The following is a 27241-nucleotide window of genomic DNA, read 5'->3' as shown; positions in this document are numbered from 1 at the left end:
TATCTAGACCAAATGGAATGAATAGCCAGCAAATCCTCCCCTCAAAATAACTCTAAAATGATGAAAAATTGTCAAAAAGAATGATTTTAGGGCTTTGGAAACTGATGAAAGGCAACAAACTGAGAAGTCTTTGGTCATTAAAAACTGCTGAACTTCAGGTACTGTGAGAGTCTGTTTTACTCTTGCTTGGCGCTTCTCCCATGACCTATCCCACATGGATGAGGCTGACTGTGTTTAAACATAAAAAGGAAAACATGATGACAAGGAATGAAATAATAGGGAATCTTAATAAAAATAGAGAAACTAGAACACAGGGAAAAATAATCAGAAAAAAAGAAACAAAGCCCCAGAGACTAGAGTGATAAAATCAATCATTTCCACAGCTGTGCAATGGCAGCTTCCTATGGAGAGGGGAATTCAAAGGACACAAAAAGTATTTGAAGAAATAATGGCTGAAAAATTCCCAAATCAGATTAATCTACAGATGCAAACTCAGCAAACCCAAAGTAGGATAAACACAAAGTGATCCACACCTACATAGATAGTCACACTGTTGAAAGCAAGAGTAGGTGGGTGAGTGAACAAACAGTGAATGAATTTATGAATGAATCTTGATAGCAATAAGAGAAAAACAACTCATCATGTACCAGAAAACAACATGATTAATGACTGACTTCTCATCAGAAACAATGAATGCCAAAGGCAGTGGAATGACATATTCAAAGAGATGAAATTAAAAAAAAAAAAACCCTGTTAATTAAGAATTCTATCTCCAGGAAAACTATCCTTCAAAACTGAAAGTAAAATAAAGACATTCACAGATAAATACTGATCAAGAGAATTCATTATGAGCAAACCTGCCTTGTAAGAAATACTAAAGGAAATCCTTTAGACCAAAAGAAATTATCCTTAATTCCTCTTTGTTTCTCCCTTCACCTTCAATACGTCAGCAAGCAAGGCCTACTGGCTTTATATCGAAAATATGCCTTGAATTCATCTATTTTTTCCCCATCTTCCACTGCCATCATCTGAGCAAGAGCCTTATATTCTCATTTGGACTTTTCCAATAGCCTAACTGGCTTTCCTGCTTCTACTCTTATCCCCCTACAAGCCCATTTTCCAACAACAGCTAAGCTATTAAAAAACAAACAAAAACAAAAAACAAAACTAGATCATACTGTTTTCTTACTTAAAACCTTTTAATTGACTTTCCATTCACTTAGAAGAAAATACATACTATTTGCCATAGCTAAATAAGCCCTATCTAGACTTTTCTCCTATCATCCTCTCCTCCTTTCATAAGTTCCAGCATACTGGGTTCTTTGTATTCTTCAAACATGCCAGACTCATTCCTGCTTCAGAATTTTTGTACTTTCTGTTCCCTCTGCCTAGTATGTGTTACTGGCAGATCTTCACACAAGACTGGCTTCCTATTATTCAGGTCTTCTCTCAAATGTCATTTCCTCAGAGACTTTTCCTAATCACCCAATCTGAGGTTATCTTACCCACCATCAGTTGTCTCCTTTTGCCTTTAAAAATTTTGTAATAGTATTTATTGTTATCTGAAGTTATAATGCTTATTTATTTTACCATTCATTTAATGTCTACTTCACTCAATAAAATGTAAGATTCATGAAGACAGAGATCTTACTATCACTCAATAAAATGTAAGATTCATGAAGACAGAGATCTTACTATCTTGTTCATCAAATACATATAACTTTAAAACTTATGCTAAAATATAAACACTTCTGAACTCTTGAAAGATTAAAAAAACCCTTTTTGTTCTTATTTAGTATTTTATAAATGCCATATTTAATAAATTATACTAGTCTTCTGTCTCAATTTTCTCAATGAAAAGAAAAAATTCAATAATCCTCCAACATTATCTCAGATACTGAAAAAAAAAAAGGGGGGGGGCAGGAGGTCTTAGATAGCAACTGTATCTGTCTTGTTTACCACTGTATTCTGACACCCAGACAGGGTCTAGCACAGAGTAATTATGCAATAGTTACTGAGTGATAGATATAAACAATGAGACTCCAGAGATGGGAGATTCAGAAAATGCTCTGGGGGGTGGGGGTAAGGTCGCCCCTCCATCCCCAATCACCACCTCCCTAGATCATAAGAGCACTATTAAATCTATTTTAACAGACTGAATTTCTTGAGGGCAAGGCAACATGTCCTTTTAATGTTGTATCCCTTATATCTAGCATAGGCTCAATAATTATTTTTTGAAGTAAATGCAAGAGCATCAGCTTCTTCATTTGTAAAAGGGAAGTAACAAGATTATCTACTTCAGAGGGTTACTGTGGAAAAAAAAAGATAATAAAGGTAAGTGAAAAAAAGGGGAAAACATCCCCACAAAGTCCTCTTTCTTAACTATTAGGTTAGAAAAGCATAGGAGAACTGATCAAACTACCTGTTCTCCTATGAAGTACTGTTATCTACTCACCTACCTAGAAACTAATAATAATATCATAAGCTAATAAGATCACATACTATTTCAGCACCAGACACTACAGACACTTACTCCCTAACAAAAAAATGTTAGCTTATAGTGAAGACCTGAACCTGAATAAGAAAGTTCTGATATCACAAATATAGAAAGAGGACTAACTACAGTGCCATTTTGGGGAATCTAACAGTGCAGAGTCACTGAATATTCTAGAGCCTAGGGAACATTCCATTAATAAACACTTCCATGAAAGAAGTCAGTACTATTCCAGTAGTCTCAGTAGCTGCATACTTCTTCCCTCATATGTTTAAGAAAAGATCTAAGGAACTAAAAACACAATCTAAATTTAAACTATTTTTGTGGCTTTAACGCCTGAAGGCCAGCAATCCAAACATAAAAAGTATATTATAGCAACAAAAACCAACCCATAAAGTATTTTAAAAAGCTATCATTTAAACAAATTCTTATAGTCTGTAAGTCAAACCTGAATGTAAACTATTATTGTGGCTTTAATTCCTGAAGTCTAGCAACCCAATACAAAAAATACACTATCACAACAAAACTTAACCCATCAAACATCTTGAATTTTTTCTTTAACAAATCCTTTAAGAGTTATTAGAACAGAAAAATAAACATTCACTTTATTAAATGCTGAAGTGATCTTTAGTAAAAGCCAGTAAGTTTCAAAAACATGCAATTACGTCAGATTATGATTTCATTATTGATGGGATATAGGAAAGTATCTAGACAGCACATAGCCAGTTCACCCCTAGGGTTGTAATTAAATGTCAAGTTTTATTCACTAAAATTGAGTTATACTTAAAATAAATATTTACTCAAAAATGTTTTATTTTATAAGTGGGAAAAGCCTTATAACAAAAGAACTTTAAGATTAGTTATTTTACTTACCAAAATGCAGTCCACTTTAGATTGTATAGTTTTGCTAAAAGAAAAAGAAAGTTAAGTTAATAAGACTGATAAATTTATTAAATGTTCAAAGTATTTTCAGACAGACATGGTAATTCGTTATCTGTACTATGAAAAAAAAAAGCAAAACTTCTTAAGATTAGGCATCATACCCTAAAACTGCATGTTTCACAAAGCAAAACAAAAATCTATTTCCCACTCATTGTACTAAATTCAATCCTAAAGCATGATCAGAATATTTTCTGAGTTCACTGCTACAGTCACCCTATTGTTGTTATGCTCTATCTTTGTAAAAGATGTTTTTGAACAAAGTTTGTTTCTAGTGATACATAAAAGTGCAGATGTATTATTACACATAGAAATAGAACACAGAGTTTACAATGAATTATGATTTTTACTGTATGCCTGCCACTCTGGACAATGATTTGCTTAGCATTTAAAAGCCATAATGGTGTAACATTATCTGTATTTCTAAAGACTTATTACAAAGTAGATTCTCTCAAGGACTTCCCTGGCAGTCCAGTGGTTAAGACTCCTCGTTTCCACTGCAGGAGGTGCAGGTTCCATCCCTGGTTGCGGAACTAAGAGCCTGCATGCTGCGTGGCATGGCCAAAAAATTAAAAAAAAAAAAAGTAGATTCTCTTCCCCTCCTCTCTTTCTCCCCCTCCCTCATGTACACACACACACACACACACACACACAAACACACACGCATGGAATCCATAGACATATAAGTGATAATAAAGATTAGCTAATATGGTAATAAGTGGGAGAGAAAGACTATATTTAGAAATAAATAACACAAAAAGCCACTATATAAAAATTTAACTGAACTACTGAATATAAGTGAACAATTAATAATAATACAAATGAAGCCAGTATAAAATAACTGAACTATAATTTGGATTTTAACACATCGAAGTGCAAATGCAATGAAATCATGCAAAAGTTCAAAGACAGTTTATATACTATCTTGAATAGATGTTACAAACCAAATTATTTTCCATAAAAGGTTCTAGAGCCAAATAAATGCAAAAAAAAGTGGTTATTTACCTTTGTATATAGCTATACAGTTAATCTATAGAGTAAGAAAAAATAAGTATTTAAATCACAATTCAGTTAACTCAATCAGTAACCTCAAAATTTTACACCTGTACTTGAATTTCAAATTTCATTATTTAAAGAACAAAGTATGACTGGATTAAGCTCAACTGCAAAATTCACAATGACTGAAAGGAAAAGTAAATGATACCTCTAGGTAAGAGGAACTGAAATCCCCTCCTTACCATCCCACAGAAGATCTTTAGAAGTTTAAAATCTTTGGAGATTGTGTGTATAGCTTCTCACTCATTAGCAGCTAAAGTGTGCTGTTTTTCCCTCTTCTTAATAACTCCCACAGTTTCCCTAAGAACGTAATCTACAGATTAAGAATTGATGCTAAAAAGTAATATATCAAAAATACAACCGGGACTTCCCTGTTGGTCCAGTGGTTAAGAATCTGCTTTCCAATGCAGGGGACTCGGGTTCGATCCCTGGTCGGGGAACTAAGATCTCACATGTCACGGGGCAACTAAGCCCACATGCTGCAACTACTGAGCCTGCATGCCCCAACTAGATAGAAGCCCGCATGCCACAACTAGAGAAAAGACTGAGCCCACGTGCCACAACTAGAGACAGGTCTGAGTGCTACAACTAGAAAGAAGCCCACATGCCGATCCTGCGTGCGGCAACTAAGACCCGACACAGCCAAAAATAAATTTAAAAAAAACCAAAACAACCATTTCTCACCACCTTGGTCTAAACCATTATCATTTCTTTTCAAAACTGTTATAATAACCTTCTATCTGGTCGCCCTGCTTCTATTTTTACATCCCCACCACCAACCTTGTGGGCTATGCTCAACCAAGTGGCCAGAGTGATACCGTCCACATTAGTCCTATGCTCCAAGGTCCTTATCATGGCCAACAAAGCCCTGTATGATCCAGCCCTCTGCTATCTTTCTAATCTCATCTCATATTAGTCTACTCCTCATCCATTCAGCTCCTGCCACGCTGTCCTCCATGCTGCTTCTCAAGGCAGGAGTAGGGCCTTGCACTGGCTTTTTTGGTCAGCATCTAAGAATCTTCTCCCATATAACTTATCTGTTCACTTTCCTCATGACTTTGCTCAATATTATCTTTCACAGACACTTCTTCCCTGACTAATTCCTCATGTAAAACACTCTCCATCACGCTCTATCCTTCTTATCCTGTTTTAAATTTCATTATTGCACTTACCACCATTTTATATTTTTATTAATTTATTTGTTTACTGGCTATCTTCCTTGTCTAGAATTTAAACTCCATGACAGCAGGATTCATCTGTTTTGCTCACTGCTGTATTATCATTTGGCATATGTTAGATGTTCAATAAAATCTGTTGAATAAATGAATGACAAACAGACATTTAGTCCCCCATATAAAGACAACTCTTTGGGACCACTTAAGAAAGTGTTTTTAGAGAAATTAATATGAACTTGAAAATGTGATTATTTTAAAAACAATAGATCTAAATATATTCCCCTTCTACGAGAAACTTGACTGCTCTACAGGATATCTAAGGAGGATGACTGTGACTTCCTATCACAAACAAACAACTTGGTAAATCTCTGAAAAGAATATGTAAAAGACAGCCTTTTAAAGAATAAACTTACAAAGTAAAATGGGAACACATCTAAATCTAGCCCTTCATACTTAACACAAACATGATAGAGGGATATAGAAGACATTTAAGTCCCCTTTGTTCTTCTGTCCAGTCTCACACCCTCCCCTACCTTCCCAAACACAACCATCATTAATCTGATGTATAACCTTCCCAGGTGGTATTTCAATACCTGTATTAGATCTACAAGCAACATACACTATTGCTCCATGAAGCTTTTAAATGTTTATATAAATGCCATTACATTGTATATATTCTGCAAATGTCCTTTTCACTCAACCTTGTTTTTGAGATCTTTCCATGTTGACGCACTTAGATGAAGTCCATTTATTTCAACTGCTCAAAGTAGTCCATTGAATGAATGTATCAAATTTATTCATCTATTCCTCTATTGAAAGCCAATTATGTACTTTCCAGTTTTTCTACAAACAATGCTGCAATAACGTCTTTGTACATGTCTCCTGGTACACACAATAAAAAATTTCTCAGTTATAAGTCTAAAAGTTGATTTTCTAGGATTCATGGATGTATCTTTTCAGTTTTATTATGTATTACAGAATTCCTCTCGCAAGCACTTGTATACATTCATACTTCCATCAGCAGTATATGTAGTCCCTATTTTCCTGTCAACTTCCATGAAAAAAAAATGTATATACATATGCCATTTATATATGATACATATATTATGTTGACATATATTAAAAACTTACGGGCTTCCCTGGTGGCGCAGTGGTTGAGAATCTGCCTACCAATGCAGGGGACACGGGTTCGAGCCCTGGTCTGGGGAGATCCCACATGCCGCGGAGCAACTAGGCCCGTGAGCCACAACTACTGAGCCTGCGCGTCTGGAGCTTGTGCTCCGCAACAAGAGAGGCCGCGATAGTGAGAGGCCAGCGCACCGCGATGAAGAGTGGCCCCCACTTGCCGCAACTAGAGAAAGCCCTCGCGCAGAAACGAAGACCCAACACAGCCAAAAATAAATAAATAAATAATTATTTTTAAAAAAAGGAATTCCTTTAAAAAAAAAAAAACTTACCATTCTAATGGGTATGAAAAACTCCTTGTCATTATCCCAATTACTAGCATTGTTGTATACCTTTTCACCTGCTTTTTGACCACATGGGTTCTCCTCCATAAACTGTTGGTTCTTGGCTTTTGCCGATTTTTAAGTGGAGTTGATGATTTCTTATTAAATTGTAGTAGTTCTTAATATATTCTGGATACTAATCTTTTGTTTGTTACATATACTTATCTTAAGTTTGTTAGTGGTACATTTTAATAACTTACTAAAGTTTAAATTTTTGACTTAGTAAAATTTATTAATTTTTTTCCTTTATGACCTGTGTTTTTTGTCGTAAGAAATCCTATCTAGCTAAGGTTTTAAAGACATTCTATATTTCATTCTAAAATTTTTGAAGTTAGCTTTTTTGTTTTTGATCTTTATTTTAATCAGAATTTATTCTTGTTTGGTATTTGGCAAACCAGTTGTTCTCTATTTTATTATGTCAAGTTTACATATATGTTTGAATCTGTTTCCAGCTTTTTTTCAGTTTTATTATTAATCTACTTGTCTATACTTAAGCCAACACCACACTTTGAATTTGTACGACACTCCTCAATCATTTTCGGAACAGCCTTGATAATTCTTGGACCTCTAATTTCCAGGTGAGCTTTTTGTTTTTCCAACTCAACAAAAGTCCTAAGAGTTTTATTGAACTGCACTGATGTTATAGATTGAACTGGGGGAGTTGACTGATAATTTGAATTTATTCTTGTCTGTCCTTTAAAAATGTCATGTAATTTTCTCTATATCTTTTGTTATAGAGTACTAGGTAGTTTGTAGATGGTATTGTAAACTGTATCTCTTTTTTCTTAATATGTTTTCTAATTGGCTTTTGCTAATGTGCATGCTGATGTGCAGAAAAACTATTGGTATTCTATGCTGACCTTATATCCAGCAGCCTTCCTGAACTCTTATCTATTCTAATAGTATGTAGATTCTCTTGTTGATAATAATTTCACTTACAATTAATGAAAATATTTTTCTTCCTTTCCAATCTTTAGGCCTCCCCCCACCCCCACCCCCCGCTTCTTATCTAATTACTTTGGCTAAAATCTCTCATCTAAAGGTGAAGAGTCGCAGTGATAGCAGACATCCTTGTTGTTTCCAAATTTTGTTTCAAAAATTTAACATAGGGCTTCCCTGGTGGCGCAGTGGTTGAGAATCTGCCTGCCAATGCAGGGGACACGGGTTCGAGCCCTGGTCTGGGAAGATCCCACATGCCGCTGAGCGGCTAGGGCCGTGAGCCACAACTGCTGAGCCTGCGCGTCTGGAGCCTGTGCTCCGCAACAAGAGAGGCCGCGATAGTGAGAGGCCCGCGCACCGCGATGAAGAGTGGCCCCCACTTGCCACAACTAGAGAAAGCCCTCGCACAGAAACGAAGACCCAACACAGGCAAAAATAAATAATAAATAAATAATAAATAAATAAATAAAAAATGTACTTATCCCTTAAAAAAAAAAATTTAACATAATGTATTGTAATATTCCATTTAGTGGATGTTTTACAATTTCCTAAAATATTCTTTGAATAATGGATGTTTTGACTGACTGAACTAAAATAGAATAATGCTTCAATATTGTAATGTTCTGCTTTGAAATGACAAGCTAACTTATATTAGAGTAACCTTCCCACCCTTAACAATTATATACTGTGGATAAAATATAAAAACAAACATTAAAATATAAAAACAAACAAGACCAAAAACAGGTAGCAACTGGAGGGAAGCCATCCTTAAAAGAAGGAACTGCACCAGGTAGGAGCTGTATTTATAGGGCTGTTGCCTGACAGCACTTATCTGCCCACACAGCAACACTCACTCAGGATGGAAGCAGAAATCTGCCTTCTTGCTAGCTGAGGAGCCACAGGACAAAGTCTAGGGCTGCCAGAGCCACTGTAAAATAAAGATGAATCCCAGAAAGGAAAATGCCACAAAATTTCTGTATAAACTATGTCCAAATATTCAGATGACCTTCATTTGGGGAAGACTCCAAGGTTACCAGCAAAAAGCAATAGCTGGAAGGTGTAAAGATGTGAGTTGAGACTTTTGTTGTTACTTAACACAGAGGAGATAATGTTGGAGTTTGAATCCAGCCCTGTTAACTGGCAACCAGGATAAAAAAAATCAACACTCATCAGAGAAAAATAACAGAATCCAAAGTCTACAACATATCACTCACAATACCCATTACACAAGCAAAATTTACCAGAACAAAGGAAAAAGAGACCCAGAGTCAAGAAAAAAAAGCAGCTCAAAGAAACAAAATCCTGAATGACCTAGACATCAGAATTAGCAGATGAAGACTTCAAAGAAGGTATTACAAACACATTCAAGTATTTAAAGGAAAATATGGTCATAATAAATGTACACCTGGGAGGAATCTCAGCTGAGAGATGGAACCAAAACGAAAGAACCAAATGGAAATTCTAGAAGTAAAAAGGACAATATCTGAAATGAAAAATTCATTGGATTACCTTAAAGGAGATCAGCTACAGCAGAAAAGGGGACACTAAACCAGTAAATAAATCAATACATTTTACTGATTCGAAAGGAGAAAGAAAAAGATCTTCAAAATAATAAACAGAGCTTCAGAGATTCATAGTACAATATCAAGTGGTCTAATTATGTACCACTGGAGAAGATAATGAGACAGAAAAATATCTGATAATGACCAGAATTTCCCCAAATTTTGCAAAAAACACAAACTTACATATCCAAAGAAGCTCGGCAAATGACTGGGAAAGAGCATATATGGACTCTGTAATATACTGCCCCATTTCCCCTTTTCAGGAAAGAAGGACTCTGTCCCCGACACCTGCTGGGAGTGCTTCCAGCAGAAAGCCCTCAGTTGTCAGCCCCCTATGGGGATACCTATGCTGAAGAAAACTTCACTCCCTAAGGTCATATCTCCTTCCAGGGACAGCCCACATCCAGAGGCTGATCAACATGTGGGTATTAAAGGCCCAGCTCTTTGTCTTAACTTGGACATCTCTGATGGGCCATTCTAGCTTCAGAACTCTCCGCACTGCAGCTTAACTTTCCCTCTGCTTCCTTCCGATCCATTCCTCTCATAGATGTGAGTCGCCTTAATAAAATAGTTCTTAAAATGCGATTCTTGGACTAGCAACACCTGGGACTAGTTAGAAATGCAAATTTGTAAGTCCCCCTTCAGGCCTACTGAATGAGAAAGCAGAAGCCCCATCCACCAGCAAAGACCTTCCTGTCAGCTTTTTGTGCCTCACTCTTAAATTCACTCAGATGGGTATACAACTGGGGAAAATCTCTAATATGAAAGACAGAACATTCCCCTTATAAAGGGGGCATGAAACCCACACTTGGAAGGAAGAAGACCATGAAAGAAGGAAAAAAATTTTAATCCTCACAAAGGTAAAAACCAAAAATTGGGTACTATATTACTATAAAAAAAAAAAAAGAGCCTAAAAAGTGGTGTCTTAGAAATTAAAACTATTGGGCTAAATTTTTCCTGTTTGCCCTTTCAGATCCAATTCCCACCCTCTGCAAAAGGACGTTGGCCTTTATGCATTGTATCTATATGGCTTCCTTCCCTTTTGGTTTCCAGTGGGCTGATATTAGTCACGAGAAGGAGGTGAGAGAGCAAAAGAGAGAGGAGGTATTTATTGCACTTGGCTTTTCCCTCTGACAAGGCAATGAGTTAGTGGCTGGGGGACTGTGGTTCTTAGCTAGTCCTGTAAGACCTTTTTGACTCATTAAACTATGAGCATTAAAACTTCAATCAAAAACAAAAATTAAATATATAAAATTTAAATTAAAAATCTCAAAGCTATCAAACAAGAAATGAGATTATCTATGAATATACTGGGGATTGTAATTATTTTTTCACCATTATTTCAACTTGTTAAGTTTAAGAAAACTTCTTCAGCAGCAGGAAAAATATGCACAAAGATATGATCATCGCTCGATAATGAACCACTGATGCACTTTGAACCTGCACTTAAGTGTTCTTCATTTTTATTTTTGAATAAAACTATTTTGTTAATTTTATCCACAAATAGCTTATGTTCAAATAACACATATTTAACATTCATATTTTTATAAGGTTTTTGACATTTTCTGAATTGTTGATAATTAATAATATTTGATATGCATTAAACTTTTGGTCTCACTGAGTTTTTAAAAAAATCGTTATTTTGTAAACATTTTAATTAAATAGTATCAACCTGGTATTTTGGTATTAGATAAAAACAAAATATCAGGATCATAATTTTGCTGTGCTATTGTAATTACAAAGTTTATGAAACATGCCAATCATTCATCTTCTAAATCTTTTAGTTCAACCTTCGCATATCAAGTCAGATCACCACAATGTTATAAAGTAAAGCTTAATCCTAGACCAATGGAGTAAGAAAAAGGGGAAAACACACCAGCAAGGAGAGCATATAAAAACTTAAGGAAGAGGGGTACAGTTTGAGAAAGCATATTTTGTTTTCCCTAAATCAAATTACAGAGTGAAGCTGGGGAAAACTTTCTTACCCAGTAGGACTACACAAAAGAGAGTAAATTTAAGAAGCACGTGTTTAAAAAACAAAAACAAAAACAAATCAACTTAATCTAAGCCTACTTTACCTCAAAGAAACACTTCACAAAAATACCCTGTAATATTTCCCTTTCTTCAGACTTAAAATATGCTACAATAACTAAATTAACAGTCATGGGCCAAACACACATGGTATATAATAAATACACTGTAAGTAAAAGGATGCGTGAAAGAACACTTAGAGACTTCTCTTGCTAAAAACATTTCAGAACCTCTGTTTCCCCACTTTAAACAAATTGTTTCTAAACTATTTGTTTAATGCAAATAATATCATTCTAAGAGACTCCCACTCATCTCTTCCAACACCAGTTTGGCCTCCATCCAAAAGTTCAGTACTACTTCTAAATTTATTTGGAGTCCCAAGTTTGAATTCAGACTCACAATTCCTATATTCTTGATTCAAAATTCTTGTGTTGCTGAAATAGAGATCTGTGAACACTAGATACGAGACTTCAGCCACAGAAAATCTGAGGTAGCAGAGGTACCGTGTAATACATCAACCATAAGAACCTTTTGCATTCTAGTCTTGCCAGGACAAATCAAACTCTTACATTCTTCTCTTGTAAAATACTTCTGTTAAAATATATTAAGACTTCAGATCTTTTTTGTGGATTACAACTCAGCTCACAGTCCATCATATAAAACGAATTTTAACCTTACACTTGTCGATAATGAATGTGAAGCATTTACTTTTAGTTTGCTCAAATGAGAACAAATAAAATTTTACATTAAAAAAATAACCATAGTAATAGTGGCTAATTCTATAAAGGTTAAAAGGTGTAGCCAGAAAAATATAAAAAAGAAAACAGAAACTACCCTGAATCCCACTATCCAGACATTTTGATTCAATTACTTAGTATGTAATCTTAAATATAACTGGGATCTGTTGGTGAGGATGTGGAGAAATTGGAACGATTATACACTACTGGTGGGAATTCAAGATGGTAGACTTGCTGTGGAAAACAGTTTGGCGTTTCCTCAAAAAGTTAAACACAGAATTACCATACAATCCAGCAATTCTACTCCTAGGTATATACCCAAAGAAATGAAAACAGCTATGCCAACAAAAACCTGTATATAAATATTCACAGATGCACTATTCACAAGAGCCAAAAGGTGAAAACAACCCAAATGTCCATCAATGGATGAATGAATAAACAAAATGCAATACAGCCACACAATGGGATTATTCAGCCACAAAAAGGAATTAAGTACTGACATGTGCCAAACATGGACGAATCTTAAAAATTTTATGCTAAGTAAGAGAAGGCAGACACAGAAGGTCACATATTATATGATTTCATATATATAAAATACCCACAATATCTAAGAAGACAGATTGGTGGTTGCCAGGGGCTGAGAGGACAGGAGAATGGGAAGTGACTGCTTAATGCATATGGGGTTTCATTTTGGGGTAATGACAAAAATTCTGGAACTAGACAGAGGTGTTGGTTACACAACACTGTGAATGTACTAAATACCAGTGAATTGTACACTTTATTTATTTATTTTTAATTTATTTTTGGCTGCGTTGGGTCTTTGTTGCTCCATGCAGGCTTTCTCTAGTTGCGTTGAGCAGGGGCTACTCTTCATTGTGGTGCATGGGCTTCTCACTGCGGTGGCTTCTCTTGTTGTGGAGCACAGGCTCTAGGCGCGGGCTTCAGTAGTTGCACCACACAGGCTTAGTTGCTTTGCGGCATGTGGGATCTTCCCAGACTAGGGATCGAACCCATGTCCCCTGCACTGGCAGGCGGATTCTTAACCACTGCGCCACCAGGGAAGTCCCTGAACTGTACACTTCAAATGGTTAATTTTATGTTATGTAAATTTTACCTCAATGAAAAACAAATAATTGTTATCATAAAACTAAGAAAAAATCATTTTGATGCTACCGGTGACTAATCAAGAAAGTACTGTTTATTTTTATAACCCAAAATGCTTTAAAAATAGTTACTGTCTCACAGTTCTTATCTGCTTTTATGAACCTTCAGGTGATCTGCTTTGAAAGGAAATTAGCCTGTAGACCAACATTTCTCAATGGGCCATTGACATTTATTGGCATCCTTCTTTACTGTACGAGTTTGTCCTATACATTACAGGATGTTTTGCATTACTAGATGTTGCCCACTAAGTGTCAAGAGACATTATAACAACCAGAAACGCCCCACCTACTACCATACATACCTAGTTAAGAGCCACTGCTCTAGACTGTAGAGAATAAAGTCATTTACATGCTATGTGTTGAGTCACATATAAGATGCTTCCTAACATGCCCAACACAATGCTCCACAAATGAGTCACTTCAAAAGTTCAAACTTCTTCAGGTATGAAAAGTGAACTTCTTGCTTTTTACAAAGGACACGGGAATATCTTGGTTTATTGCATTTTGCTTTTTTGCTCTCCACAAACAATGCATTTTTTACAAATTGAAAGTTGATGAGAAACCCGGCATCAAGCAAATCTACAGGTGCCATTTTTCCAGCAGCACTGGCTCACTTCATGTCTCTCTGTCATATTTTGGTAATTCTTGCAATATTTCAAACTTTTTCATTATTATTATACCTGTTACAGTGATCTGTGATCTTTGATGTCACTATTATAACTGTTTGGAGGCACCATGAACTGAGCCCATATAAGATGGCAAAATTAATCAATAAATGTTATGTGAGTTCTGATTGCTCCACTGACCAGCCAATCCCCCATCTCTTGCCCTCTCCTCAGGCCTCCCTATTCCCTAAGACACAGCAATTTTGAAATTAGGCCAATAAATAACCCTACAATGGCCTCTACATGTTCAAGTGAAAGGAAGAGTCATATGTCCCTCACTTAATATCAAAAGCTAAACATAATTAAGCTAAGTGAGGAAGGCATGTAGAGAGCTGAGACAGGCCCAAAGCTAGGCCTCTTGCACCAGTCAGCCAACTTGCAAATGCAAAGGAAATTAAAAGTGCTACTCTGGTGAACACATGAATGATAGGACAGCAAAACAGCCTTATTGCTGATATGGAGACAGTTTGAATGGTCTGGAAAGAAGATCAAACTAGTCACAACATTCCCTTTGGCCAAAGCCTAATCCAGAGCAAGGCCCTAACTCTCTGCAATTCAATGAAGGAGAAGAAAAGTTTGAAGCTAGCAGAAGTTGGTTCATGAGGTTCCAGGAAAGAAGCCACCTTCATAACATGTAAGTGCAAGGTGAAGCAGCAAATGCTGAGGTAGAAGCTGCAGCAAGTTATCCAGAAGATCTAGCTAAGATCAATAATGAATGTGGCTACACTAAACAACAGATTTTCAGCGTAGACAAAAAAGCCTTATACTGGAAGAAGATGCCATCTAGGACTTTCATAGCTAGAGAGGAAAAGTCAATGCCTGGCTTCAAAGCTTCAAAGGACAGGCTGACTCTCTTGTTAGGGGCTAATGCAGCTGGTGACTTTAAGCTGAAGCCAATGCTCATTTTACCACTATGAAAATCCTAGGGCCCTTAAGAATTATGCTAAATCTACTCAGCCTAGATGGAATCACGTCTGTTTATAACATAGTTTATTGAACATCTTATGCTCAAAAAAAAAAAAAAAAGATACCTTTTGAAATACTACTGCTTATCGATAATGTACCTGGTCATCCAAGAGCTCTGATGGAAATGTACAACAAAATTCATGTTGCTTTCACACTTGCTAACACAACCATTTTGCAGCCCATGAATCAGGACTTATTTTGACTTTCATGTCTTATTCTTTAAGAGATACATTTTGTAAGGCTATAGCTGCCACAGACAGTGATTCCTCTGATGGACCTGGGCAAAGTAAATTGAAAACCTTCTGGAAAGGATTTACCACTCTAGATTCCATTCATGATTCGAGTTGGAAGAAGCTGATTTCAACCTTCATGGATGACTTTGAGGGGTTCTAAACATCAGTGGAGGAAGTAAATGCAGAGGTGATAGAAATAGCAAGAGAACCAGCATTAGAAGTGGAGCCTGAAGATGTGACCGAATTGCTGGAATCTCATGAGAAAACCTGAATGGATGAGGAGTGGCTTCTTATGGATGAGCAAGGAAATTGGCTTCTTGAGATGGAATCTATTTCTGGTAAAGATGCTGTGAAGATTGTTGAAATAACAACAAAGGATTTAGAATATTACATAAACTTAGTTGATAAAGCAGTGGCAGGGTTTGGGAGGACTGACTTCAATTTTTAAAGAAGTTCTATTACTATAGGTAATATGCTATCAGACAGCACTGCATGCTACAGAGAAATCAGTCTTGAAAGGAAGAGTCAATCGATGTGGCTAGCTTTACTGCAATTTTAAGAATTGCCATAGTCACCCCAACCTTCAGCAACCACCACCCTGATCAGTCAGCAGCATCGACATCAAGGCAAGACCCTCACCAGCAAAATGATTATGACCCGCTGAAGCCTTAGGTGATAGAATTTTTTAGCAATAAAGTGTTTTTAAATTAAGGTATGTACATTGCTTTTTTTTTTAGACATAATGCTATTGCACACTTAATGAACTACAGCATATTGTAAACATAACTCTTATATGCACTAGGAAACCAAAAAATCTATGCCACTCACTTTATTCTGATATTCACTTTATTGCAGTGGTCTGGAATCGAATCTGTAATATCTCCAAGGTATGCCTGTATTATAAATGTTTGTTAATTTTATCATAAAATTCATTTTGTTGCCCTGAACATTAAAACTAATTTCAACCAGAATTAACTCTGTCACTACTCTATAACTTTTGCCTATGATTTAATTACTGGTTATATTATTAAAATTAACTTTTCAACTTGGTGACATTATTCCATTCACTGAGTTAGTATTTTCTTTTCTCTTACTCTTTTTTAAATTATCAAGTTGCAGGAATATAGGAAAGTTACAAAGAATATTAATAACACTCATGTACCTGCCAGCCAGTTTGAACAAATCTGAACATTTTGCCTTTGTTCCCTTAAGGAAGAAAACTTTACAGATAAAACTGAAGCCGCTATGGTCCTTTTGCAATTGCATTTCACCATTCCTTTCTCAGTGGTGAGAACAATCCAGAAGTTGCTGTTTACCGTTCCCATAAATGTTGAGATTTTTACTATAGATGTTGAGTATACTCATAAACTATATAAAGCAGTTTTATTTACTTTATAGACATGGAGTTATGATGCATATATCACTCTATCTTTTTTTTCCTTTTACCTAATAGGCTTTAGAAGTTTATCTATTTTGATTCATTCTAGTTTATCCATTTTTAACTTAAGTTACATAGTGTGATGGGTTGCATTGTATCTCTCCCACCCCAAAATTCATATGTTGAAGTCCTAACCCTCAGTACCTCAGAATGTGACCCTATTTGGGGATAGGGTCTTTATAGGGGCAATCAAGTCAAAATGAATAAATCAGTATTTGAGGGACGTTAATCCAATATGACTGGTGTGTTTATAGAAAAGGGAAAGGTGAACACAGAGAAATACATAGAGGGAAGATAACGTGAAGAGACATAAGGGGAGGGCCATCTACAAGCCAAGGAGAATGCCCTGTAAAAGATCCTTCCCTCATACCCCTCAGAAGGAATCAACCCTGCTGAAACCTTGATCTTGGACTTCTAGCCTCCAGAGCTATGAGAAAATTATTTTCTGTTGTTTAAGCTACCTCCTCTGTGGTACTTGGTTGCGACAGCCCTAGCAAACTAATACATACAGTATCCCATTATTTGAACATACCACTTTTTATTTATACCTTCTTTCACTGAAGGACTTTTATGGTATTTCCAGCTCTATTTTTGTAACACACAATATTGCAACAAACATGTGGCACACAGATCTTACTATACACACTGTCAAGACTTTTCCTCAGACAGACACATATACAAACATACATAGACAAACCTTGCAGGGGAATTCTGGAATGCTGATTTTCAACTTTCTAATTATTACTAAATTGCCCTTCAAAGTACACTCCATCAGCTGTGTATGAGAATGATTTCTCTCTCTCCTCTCCAAAATGTGGTAATGATTGGCTTTTGCCAATCTCATGCGTGTGAAATATTTTGTTGTTTTAATATGCATTCCCCTATTAGTGAGGTTGAACATCTTTACGTGTTTAATGACCACTAATCTTTTGACTGTGAGCTACCTACTCATATCCTTTACACATTTTTCTATTTGGTTGTTTTCCTATATATATATATTTACTTACTTAGAGGAGCCCACTTATACTTTGGATACTAATCCTTTGCCAATTATTTGAATTACATATATCTTCTCCCCATCTGCAGCTTGTTTTTCTTTTTATGGCATTCATTGTTTTACAGAAAGCTTTTATTTTAATATAGTCAAATTTATTAATGTTTTTCTTCATGAGAAGTGCTTTTAGTGTCGTAAGTCTTCCTTTAAAAAAAAAAGTCTTATCATGAGGCCACAGAGTTTGTTTTTTTTTTAATGTTTGCTTTTCACATTTAGGGGGTTAAATTTCCCTGGATTCTGCATGTGATATAAGCTTTTTTTTTTTTCATATAGATAACTAAAGGTCCCAGCAGTCCACCCTTTCCCTTGAAGACAAGGCCTATGTCTTATTAATCTGTTTCTTAAAAGCTCTTTTCCTGGCGCATATTAGGCAGTTATAAATGTGTGATCATTAAAAGGAGGAATAGAGGGAAGAAAAGGGAAAGAAAGGAAGGCAAGGTAGGGATGGCAGTGTGGGGAAAAGTATTCAGATCATACTCCTTGGTGCAAACTAAATATCAGATCCATACAAGTCAAAAGGTATTAAAACAGATTCAGGGGTGGTCTGCAGGAAGATGACTTTCCAGAACTCTTGAAAGTTAGAGGCAAAGATATTACTCATGTGTAACTGATACTGACTCTGCTTTTTCTCTCCCAGGATGAGAATATGGCCTTGCTGGTGCTGAATTGGTTCAAAAATCCAGAAAACTGTGATGTTGTAAGCATCACTTGATTGTTACATCAAGTCTTTGCAGAATGTTCACCAAAGCCTAAGTATAAAGGGCAAAGATATACCAACAATTCGATATAATAACTCTAGCTGAATTTTTCCTGTAGGAAAGGTGGCTATATGTACCACAGGAAGCCTAGAGAGATTGGAAAAGCTAGAGATATTGGAAAAAGCCTAGAGAGATTGGAAAAGCTGTTAAAAGGTAAGCTGTATTTACTACTATTCAGAACAGTCATGTGGCTTCTATACCCTTAACTAAATAATACAACAATCAAAAGGAACAATCAACAGGTGGGTGAATAGTCTCCTCCCAACCATTCTTAACCTGAAAGTCAAATGCGGGCGGGGGACAATAGAAAACAAAGAAAAGAATGAGACCTAGAATGACTTTTGTCTCAGTGGCCCTCAGCAGAAAAACAGCTCCCTAGAGTAACATTATGGTATCTAGTTCAGTATAGTATAAGAAGTATGTTCCATAAGAGTGAAAGGGAGTATTCTTGCTGAAATACTGAACCATGTCTACATACTGAACCATATATACATCTAACCACCACTATACAGGAAAAAGAGGGGAAGAAAAATATGCTAAATAGCACCATGGGAATGAAACCAGCAAAACCCAGACTGTGGGAAAATCCAGAGGACAGATGATCCAGCTTCTTCAACAAATAAAAAAACTACAAGAAAAAATTTAAAAGAACATCTACAGATTAAGAGATTATCAACCAATAGCAGTGTATGAATGCTGATTCAAACAAACTGTAAAGGAAAAAATAAAACAAAATGAGATGTGGAAATTTGAGCACTGACTGTATGCTTGCAAATATTAAGGAATCACTATTTTTTGTGTGTGTTAATCACAGAGCTATAATTATTAACAGATGAAATCATATGATGTTTGAGATTTCCTTCAAAATAATCAATGGAGGGTTATAAATGGGGTTATATAAAAATAAGATTAGCTATGAGATTAGTTGTTGAGGCTGAATAAGGACAGGAGAGTTCACTGCATTTTCTCTCCTTCTGTATACAACTAAAATTTTTCAAAATAACATTTAGGAAGTGGGAGTACCTAGTAGCTCCTTTTCAAAAGAAAAGCAAACTAACCATGTAGGTCCTAAAGCTAAGAGAATAGTTTGAGACCTAGAAACCTTCTGATGTTGATTAAAACTCTGAAGGACTTACATTCTATGAGAGGACTATATAGAATACTTAAGAATCACAGATTCATCCACTATAACCAATGTCTACTGAGAGATACTGAAAAATTATGTTGGTAGTACAGTCAGCCCTCAGTATCTGCGGGCCAACTGTACTATGCCATTTTATATTAGGGATCTCAGTGGTGCAGATTTTGGTATCCGAGGGGAGTTCTAGAGCCAATCCTCCAAAGATAATGAGGGATGACTGTATTATAAAGTTTAGACTATAATGACTCATTTTCATAGAAAGTTTCTAATGAGTTATTTTTCCTTTTTTTGCTGTTCTTCCACATACAGGCATCTGTCATTATATGAGCTGGTTGTTCCAAATGCTGACTTTTACCATTAAAATTTGCTCTAAAAGGATCGTAAAAATCTGTACTTTGGGGAGGCAGTGTACTGAACAATATTGGCTGTTCTCTTTAGTCTCAATCTATGCATTTGCCCAATTTTTTTCAATGCAGATTTTCAGGTTGATAATAAAAGTTCAAATAGTCAACAGGATTCAAATGTGCAAATAACAGGAAAGCATTTGCTCATACAATATACTTTTTAAAGTTAAAAAGACTCCTTCCAAGAAATTTATGTAGTAAGAAACACCATGATACATGTAGCAGGAAAAAAACATCATTTTTTTAAAAGATTTATTTATTATTTTTTAATTTATTTTATTTATTTTTGGCTGTGTCGGGTCTCAGTTGCGGGATGCGGGATCTTTCGTTGTGGTGTATGGGTTCTTCTTTGAAGTGCATGGGTTTCTCTCTAGTTGTGGCATGCAGGCTCCAGGGCACGTGGGCTCTGCAGTTGCGGTGTGCAGGTTCCAGAGGGCATGGGCTCTGTAGTTTGCAGCATGCAGGCTCTCTAGTTGAGGCGCCCAAGCTCAGCAGTTGTGGCACGTGCCGGCTTAGTTGCCCCGCGGCATGTGGGATCTTAGTTCCCTGACCAGGGATCGAACCCACGTCCTCTGCATTGTAAGGCGGATTCTTTACCATTGGACCACCAGGGAAGTCCCAATACTGTGGTTTTTGAAAGCAGGAACTCCAATTCTGCCACTACCAGCGATATGCTTCTTACTTAGATGAACTGTTTTTTCTTGAGGAATGATACCTCCAAAGTTTTTTGTGAAGATTAAACAAGATGATTTATATAAAAGCCATACTGCAACAACAAGCAAGTAATAGATTGCTAATAAATGTTAAATGAAACTAAATAGTCAAATCCTTTTTCATTTATAGTAAGGAAACTAAGGATCAAAAAGATTAAATGGCTTGTGCAAGGTCACACATTGATTTCTTTTTTTTTAACATCTTTACTGGAGTATAATTGCTTTAGAATGGTGTGTTAGTTTCTGCTTTATAACAAAGTGAATCAACTATACATATAAATATATACCCACATCTCTTCCCTCTTGCGTCTCCCTCCCTCCCACCCTCCCTATCCCACCCCTCTAGGTGGTCACAAAGCCCGGAGCCAATCTCCCTGTGCTATGCGGCTGCTTCCCACCAGCTATCTATTTTACATTTGGTAGTCACACATTGATTTTTATTTGCCCCATTATCCAGTAAAAAATACTACCTGGTAATAATGCCTCTATTTTACACTGATATTTTAATTAAGAAGAAAAACTGTGCCCTAGTCTCATCACTTGGAACTTACTTCTCCAAAAAACATTAGGTATTGCCGGTAAGTGAGCTGGATAAAGGCTTTGACTAGCTCTCAAGCCATATACTCTTTGCTGGGCTTCAATGCCCTCTAGTGCTGATCTGCAGAGGCAGCCTCAGGTTCCAAACAGAACAGGTAACAGTGCCCATAAAAATAATGAAGTGAAACATGAGACAAGTGCATGCACATAGAGACCCATCTATAAAGGTGACTCCGTTTTCTTTGGGAGATGAGATTTTTGAGAGGCTCTGTTTTCTTTTCAAACTTAAAAAAAAAAAAAACTTTTTACACTTTCTGTTTTTGTTTGAATTTTTATAATAAACATATTAAACTTTCAAAAACAAACTAAAATATGCAGAGGACAGAATCATGTGGGTAGCCCAGTGGGGCAAACTATTCTTCTCCCCCTACTGCATAGTTTCAGAAAAAGAGTTACACAGCCATGCAGCTTCATATCTTCTTATGTTACCTTATGAAAAAGCAGGATCAGAGATAAGGCAGATCTTTAAATTGAGAAAAACAGAGATAAAGGTAAGTGACTTTATTTTCTTTGGAGGTACCTTATGTGTGATCAATAGGTGATATATGTGTAAGTCTTTTTAAACTAAAAAGCATTATACCAACCTGTGGTAGTCATTACTAGATGCTTAACTGAGATTCTAAAAGAAGGAAACCAAAGTGAGGATGGCTATAGAGGACTGAACTTAAAATGAGACTTTCTCTAAGATGGCAGATGCAGGCTATGATGCTTGATGTGCAGATCAGAAACTATGCTAATGTTTCATATAAACGGCTACAAGAATATTTCTTAAAATTGTACTTGAAATGACCCTCGTGTATACTGCCTTCTTGAGACATGACTTACTACTACTCTTTTCTAGATTTTATTAGGACTGTAGAGGGTTCAGTATTTCAATATCTGTTCAAAAAAACGAAGCCACCAAGTTCAATGTCCTACTGTCCGCCATTTAAGCTCAAGAATCAAGGACTTTTGTCAGAAAGGTAAAAACCATAAAAACCAATTTGATAGTTAATACTAAAATTCTTTCCCCCAAAGCACTAAAAGAACCAAAAGAAGAGAGCCTAACCTAAAAACAGTGTTCCAATCTATAAAGTAGATCACCCAAGGAGATCAAAGATATTCAATGCTCAGAAGATGTTTTAGAAAGGAAGATACTAAGACTGATATATTTTAAAGACAGAATAGTTATCAATGGAAATAGGTAAAATAATTTATTAATGATACAGTTAGAAACATCTAGATTTTTCATCTTTCTATGCCTAAAGCATGATTTCATAAAGGAAGGTCTGGTAATAATCTCTTCTTGGGATACTTCAAAGAGACTTATAGAACGAAGGATCATTTGATCTTAGGTCAGAAGTTTTCAAAACAAAACCAGAATTCTTCCCTCGGCCAGAAAGCTTTATAAAAACCTAAATAACGAGGTTCAGTTGTTCAAGATCTGTCAGTTCATGGGAAAATTATCTATAGTCTCACTAATAGCAATATAATACAAGCCACATAAGTAATCTTAAATTATCCAGTAGTCACAGTAAGTAGTAAAAAACAGATGAAATTAATTTTAATTAAATATTTTATAAGTAATACATCAAAAAATTACCACTTCAGTATTTCAATATAAAAATCATTAAAATATTTTAGATAAAGATGTGGTACATATACACAATGGAATATTACTCAACCATAAAAAGGAACGAAATTGGGTCATTTGTAGAGATGTGGATGGACCCAGAGTCTGTCATACAGACTGAAGTAAGCCAGAAAGAGAAAAAAATATCGTATATTAACGCACACATGTGGAATCTAGAAAAATGGTACAGATGAACCTATTTGCAGGGCAGAAATAGAGACACAGACGTAGAGAACGGACATGTGGACACAGGACAGGGAAGGGGAGGGTAGGACAAATTAGGAGATTAGGACTGACATATATATGCTACCACGTGTACAATAGATGGCTAGTGGGAGCATGCTATAAAGCACAGGAAGCTCAGCTCGGTGTTCTGTGACGACCTAGATGGGTGGGATGCGGGGGGGAGGTCTGAGAGGGAGGGGATATAGTATACATATAGCTGATTCACTTAATTGTACAGCAGAAACTAACACAACATTGTAAAGCAATTATACTCGAATAAAAAATTTTTTTAATAAAAAAATAAAAAGACATTAAGGGAGAAAAAAATTACCACCTCAGTATTTAAATATAAAAATCATTAAAATATTTTAGATCCTATTTTCATACTTCTAAATCTTTGACATCCAGTATGTATTTTCTACTTAACACATCTCAATATGATTTAGCCATATTTCAAGTGCTCAATAGCCACATGTAGCTAGTGGCTAGTGTACTGGATAGCATAGGCGTATGGCATAGTATGTCTCCCGAGCTATACTTAAAAGAATATAAGTACGTTTGATGATGGCTTCAGAGGTAAGCAAGCAGAGACCAAATAGGTCATCTGTTACTCTTTAATTATATTTACTCCTTAAAAAGTATATGAAACTATCGATCTCTTGGGTAGACTGCCTTCATGATTCATGTGGAATAATTCCTTTTCTAGATCTTACTAGGACAATAAAGGGATCAGTATCCCAGTATCTGTCCCTACCAAAAGAAGTCACTAAGTTAATATCCTGCTGTCCTTCACTTAAAACCAAGAATCACAGGCACAGATGATAAACCATTTATGTGCTGTAGTCAATAAGAGATTATAACATAATACAGGGATTATAACATAATACAGGGAGAAGGTAGTTGTCAAGTAAAAAGGAGTATGAAAATGTTAGCAGCCAGCCATCTGGAACTGAGAACTGTAAGGTTAGTATACATTAGTGACATATTGCTGGTATTTATTCTAGAGTTGCATTTTATGAGGACTGTTCCTCCTAATATAAATAGGTATCCCATGTGAAAAGTGGCCAATATTCAAGTAAATTTAGGAACTGTTGAGTTAAATAAAATTAAACATATTCTAGATTCCCCCATCCTTATAATACAGGACTGTTCATGCACCTTAACATGCTACCATGCACTGTCTCCATCTTAGAGTGGGTTAGAAAGAGGGCTACAGTATGCAGCATTTCCCAACTAATTTAACAAAGATACTTTATTCTCATGGATCAGCTTGAGAAACTAGTATCTCAAGCTGTAAAATAATGATCTAGAAGCACAGGTAAGAAAGACTACTTCCACAACCCCAGGGAGAATCAACGTTAGAGTGTTGGTAAGGGCTTTAAGAACAGAATATACTGTATTGTTAGGGTAGGCTTTGAAGGTGTAGTTCCTAACAATATTCTAACATAAACTCTAAGGACTAATTATCAGGAACACCTTTTTGATTTGGTCCAGTATAAAAGGCAATGATCTGTCTGGAGAGCTGTAATACCTACCCTCTTCCTATATTCAAGTCATAATGTCTATGAAATACAAGATTAATTTAATTAAAATCCTACCCTCCCCAAATCTTATTTTGGTCTTTACGCTCCTGCAAACCAAAAGAGAAACTTTATGAAATCAAATAGGAGTGAGGGTCAAAAACCCATCTGATTCTAAAGCTGCTGCAGTTGAAATTAGGCATGTTTAAGGACTTTTTGAATGTCACAGCACAAAGTTAAAGTAAACAAGCAACCAGAGTAATTAATGTAAATAGAAACACATGAAACAGCTACACTGTCTAGAATGAAATCTAAAATACCTATAAGGGTGCCAATTAAGATAATAAAAGCAAGGGCTTCCCTGGTGGCACAGTGGTTACGAATCCGCCTGCCAATGCAGGGGACATGGGTTTGAGCCCTGGTCCGGGAAGATTCCACATGCCGCGGAGCAACTAAGTCCGTGAGCCACAACTACTAAGCCTGTGTGCCACAACTACTGAAGCCCATGCGCCTAGAGCCTGCACTCCACAACAAGAGAAGCCACCGCAATGAGAAGCCCGCGCACCACAACGAAGACTCAACACAGCCAAAAATAAATAAATAAATAAACAAACAAACAAACATGTTTCCTTTTTATGGAATGCCTGATTACATTTTTTGCCCAAACTTCTATTTACTTGTTTCTCTTTCTTAGTAATCTGGAGGACTTCTTCATATATTTCAAATACTAATCTTTCAGTTATGTGGCAACCATGTTCTCTCTGTTCGTGACTTATCCTTTCACTTTCATTATGCTGACACAAAATTAATAAAATTTTAGAATTAAATAAACTTTTATTTAAATGCTCAGAAATGCTAGAGATTTCTACCAAACATTTAAGAACTAGGACCAACTCTACAGTCTTTTCCAGGAAATAGAAGAGGAGGGAAAACTCAATTCATTTTATGAAGCTGGGATTACCACTATATTGGCAGAGTGATAACACACATAGATCGATGAAATAGAACAGAGCACCTTAAAAATAGACCCATTCAAACATGCTCAATTGACTTTTGACAACAGTGCAAAAGCAATAACGGAGGAAAGACAGATTTTCAACAAACAGTGCTGGAGCAATTCCATAGGTTGAAAAATGAGATACCATCTCACAGCCATTGGGATAACTACTATCAACAAAACAAAAAAACAAAACAAAACAACAAGTCTTGGTAAGGACATGGAGAAATTGGAACCCTTGTGCCATAAATAACTGTAGTCATAATTATAATTAGCCTTGGCATTTGGTATTGCAAGTTCTTAACTTTGTCCTTCTTTAGGAGCATCTTGACTACTCTTCCACAAAAAGCTTAAAATTAGATAGTGTGTTTTTTTGAAAAACACTATTTTGATTAAAATTGCATTGACTCTGTAGAACTATTTGGTAAGAAATGAAAAAAAATCTTCATAGTAGTCTTTAAATAAACATGGTAAGTTTCTCCGTTTATTTAGGTCTAAATTATTTTAAATCTTTCAGTAAGGTTTTAAAATCTATTAAAAGGTTTGCACATTTCTTGTTAGATTTATTTACAAGAACCTATTTGTTTTGTTACTGAATATGTTTTTAAATTAAATTTTATACTTGTATATAAATTTTTAGATAAAATTACTGTTGTGTATACAAATGCAAATGACTCTTGCCAGATTATTTTAATAATTTCAGTAATTTTTATGTAGATTGAGTTTTCTATACAAATTAACCCATACATTTGCTTTTTCCTTGTAATTATTCCTAACTTTAACTCACTTTACTTTTTTCTTTATTTCTGAATGTACAATGTGTATAAGAGTGATAAGAAACATCCCCATCTTGTTTCTGATTTTAAAAAGTGTATTTTAAATCTTTTTCACTAATAGGTATGTTTTTTGTAGTTTCTTTGTAGATACCCTTTAACAAGTCAAGAAAGTTCTATTCCTAGATTGTTAAGAGTTTTATCATAAACAGATACTGAATGTTATTAAATTCTTTTCCTGCATCACAGATAAATAATTTGTCTTCCTGCATGTTAAAGTGGTCATTTATATGAATAGATTTGCTAATGCACTAACTTTGTACTCTGTAAAACTCAACCTGGCTGAGATATATCACCTTTTTAAACATTTTTGGCTTCAATTTTCTTATTTTTGTTTTGGACATTCTGTTCCTATGTTTGAGTGGTATAGTAAAATTAAAGACCATTTTTAAATATTCTATCTGATTTGGGTGCCAAGATTATCCTAGCTTCACAAAATGAGTAACAGCATATATTAGTTATTTGCTGTGTAATACATTAT

At 35.7% G+C, this 27241-nt stretch overlaps 1 protein-coding gene across 2 annotated transcripts in view; it reads right to left on the bottom strand.

Moving 5' to 3' along the window:
• The window catches only part of RFX7 (regulatory factor X7), a 150003-nt gene that overhangs the window by 92876 nt on the left and 29886 nt on the right, over positions 1 to 27241 (bottom strand). For both annotated transcript variants that reach the window (XM_059913218.1, XM_059913217.1), the window contains exon 3: positions 3368 to 3401. In XM_059913218.1, coding sequence (XP_059769201.1) covers positions 3368 to 3401 — 34 coding nt within the window. The remainder of the gene's footprint in view (positions 1 to 3367; positions 3402 to 27241) is intronic.

The sequence above is a fragment of the Balaenoptera ricei genome, chromosome 2 (assembly GCF_028023285.1).
Source record: "Balaenoptera ricei isolate mBalRic1 chromosome 2, mBalRic1.hap2, whole genome shotgun sequence".
NCBI lineage: Eukaryota > Metazoa > Chordata > Mammalia > Artiodactyla > Balaenopteridae > Balaenoptera > Balaenoptera ricei.
This window is presented reverse-complemented; position numbering and strand designations above follow the sequence as displayed.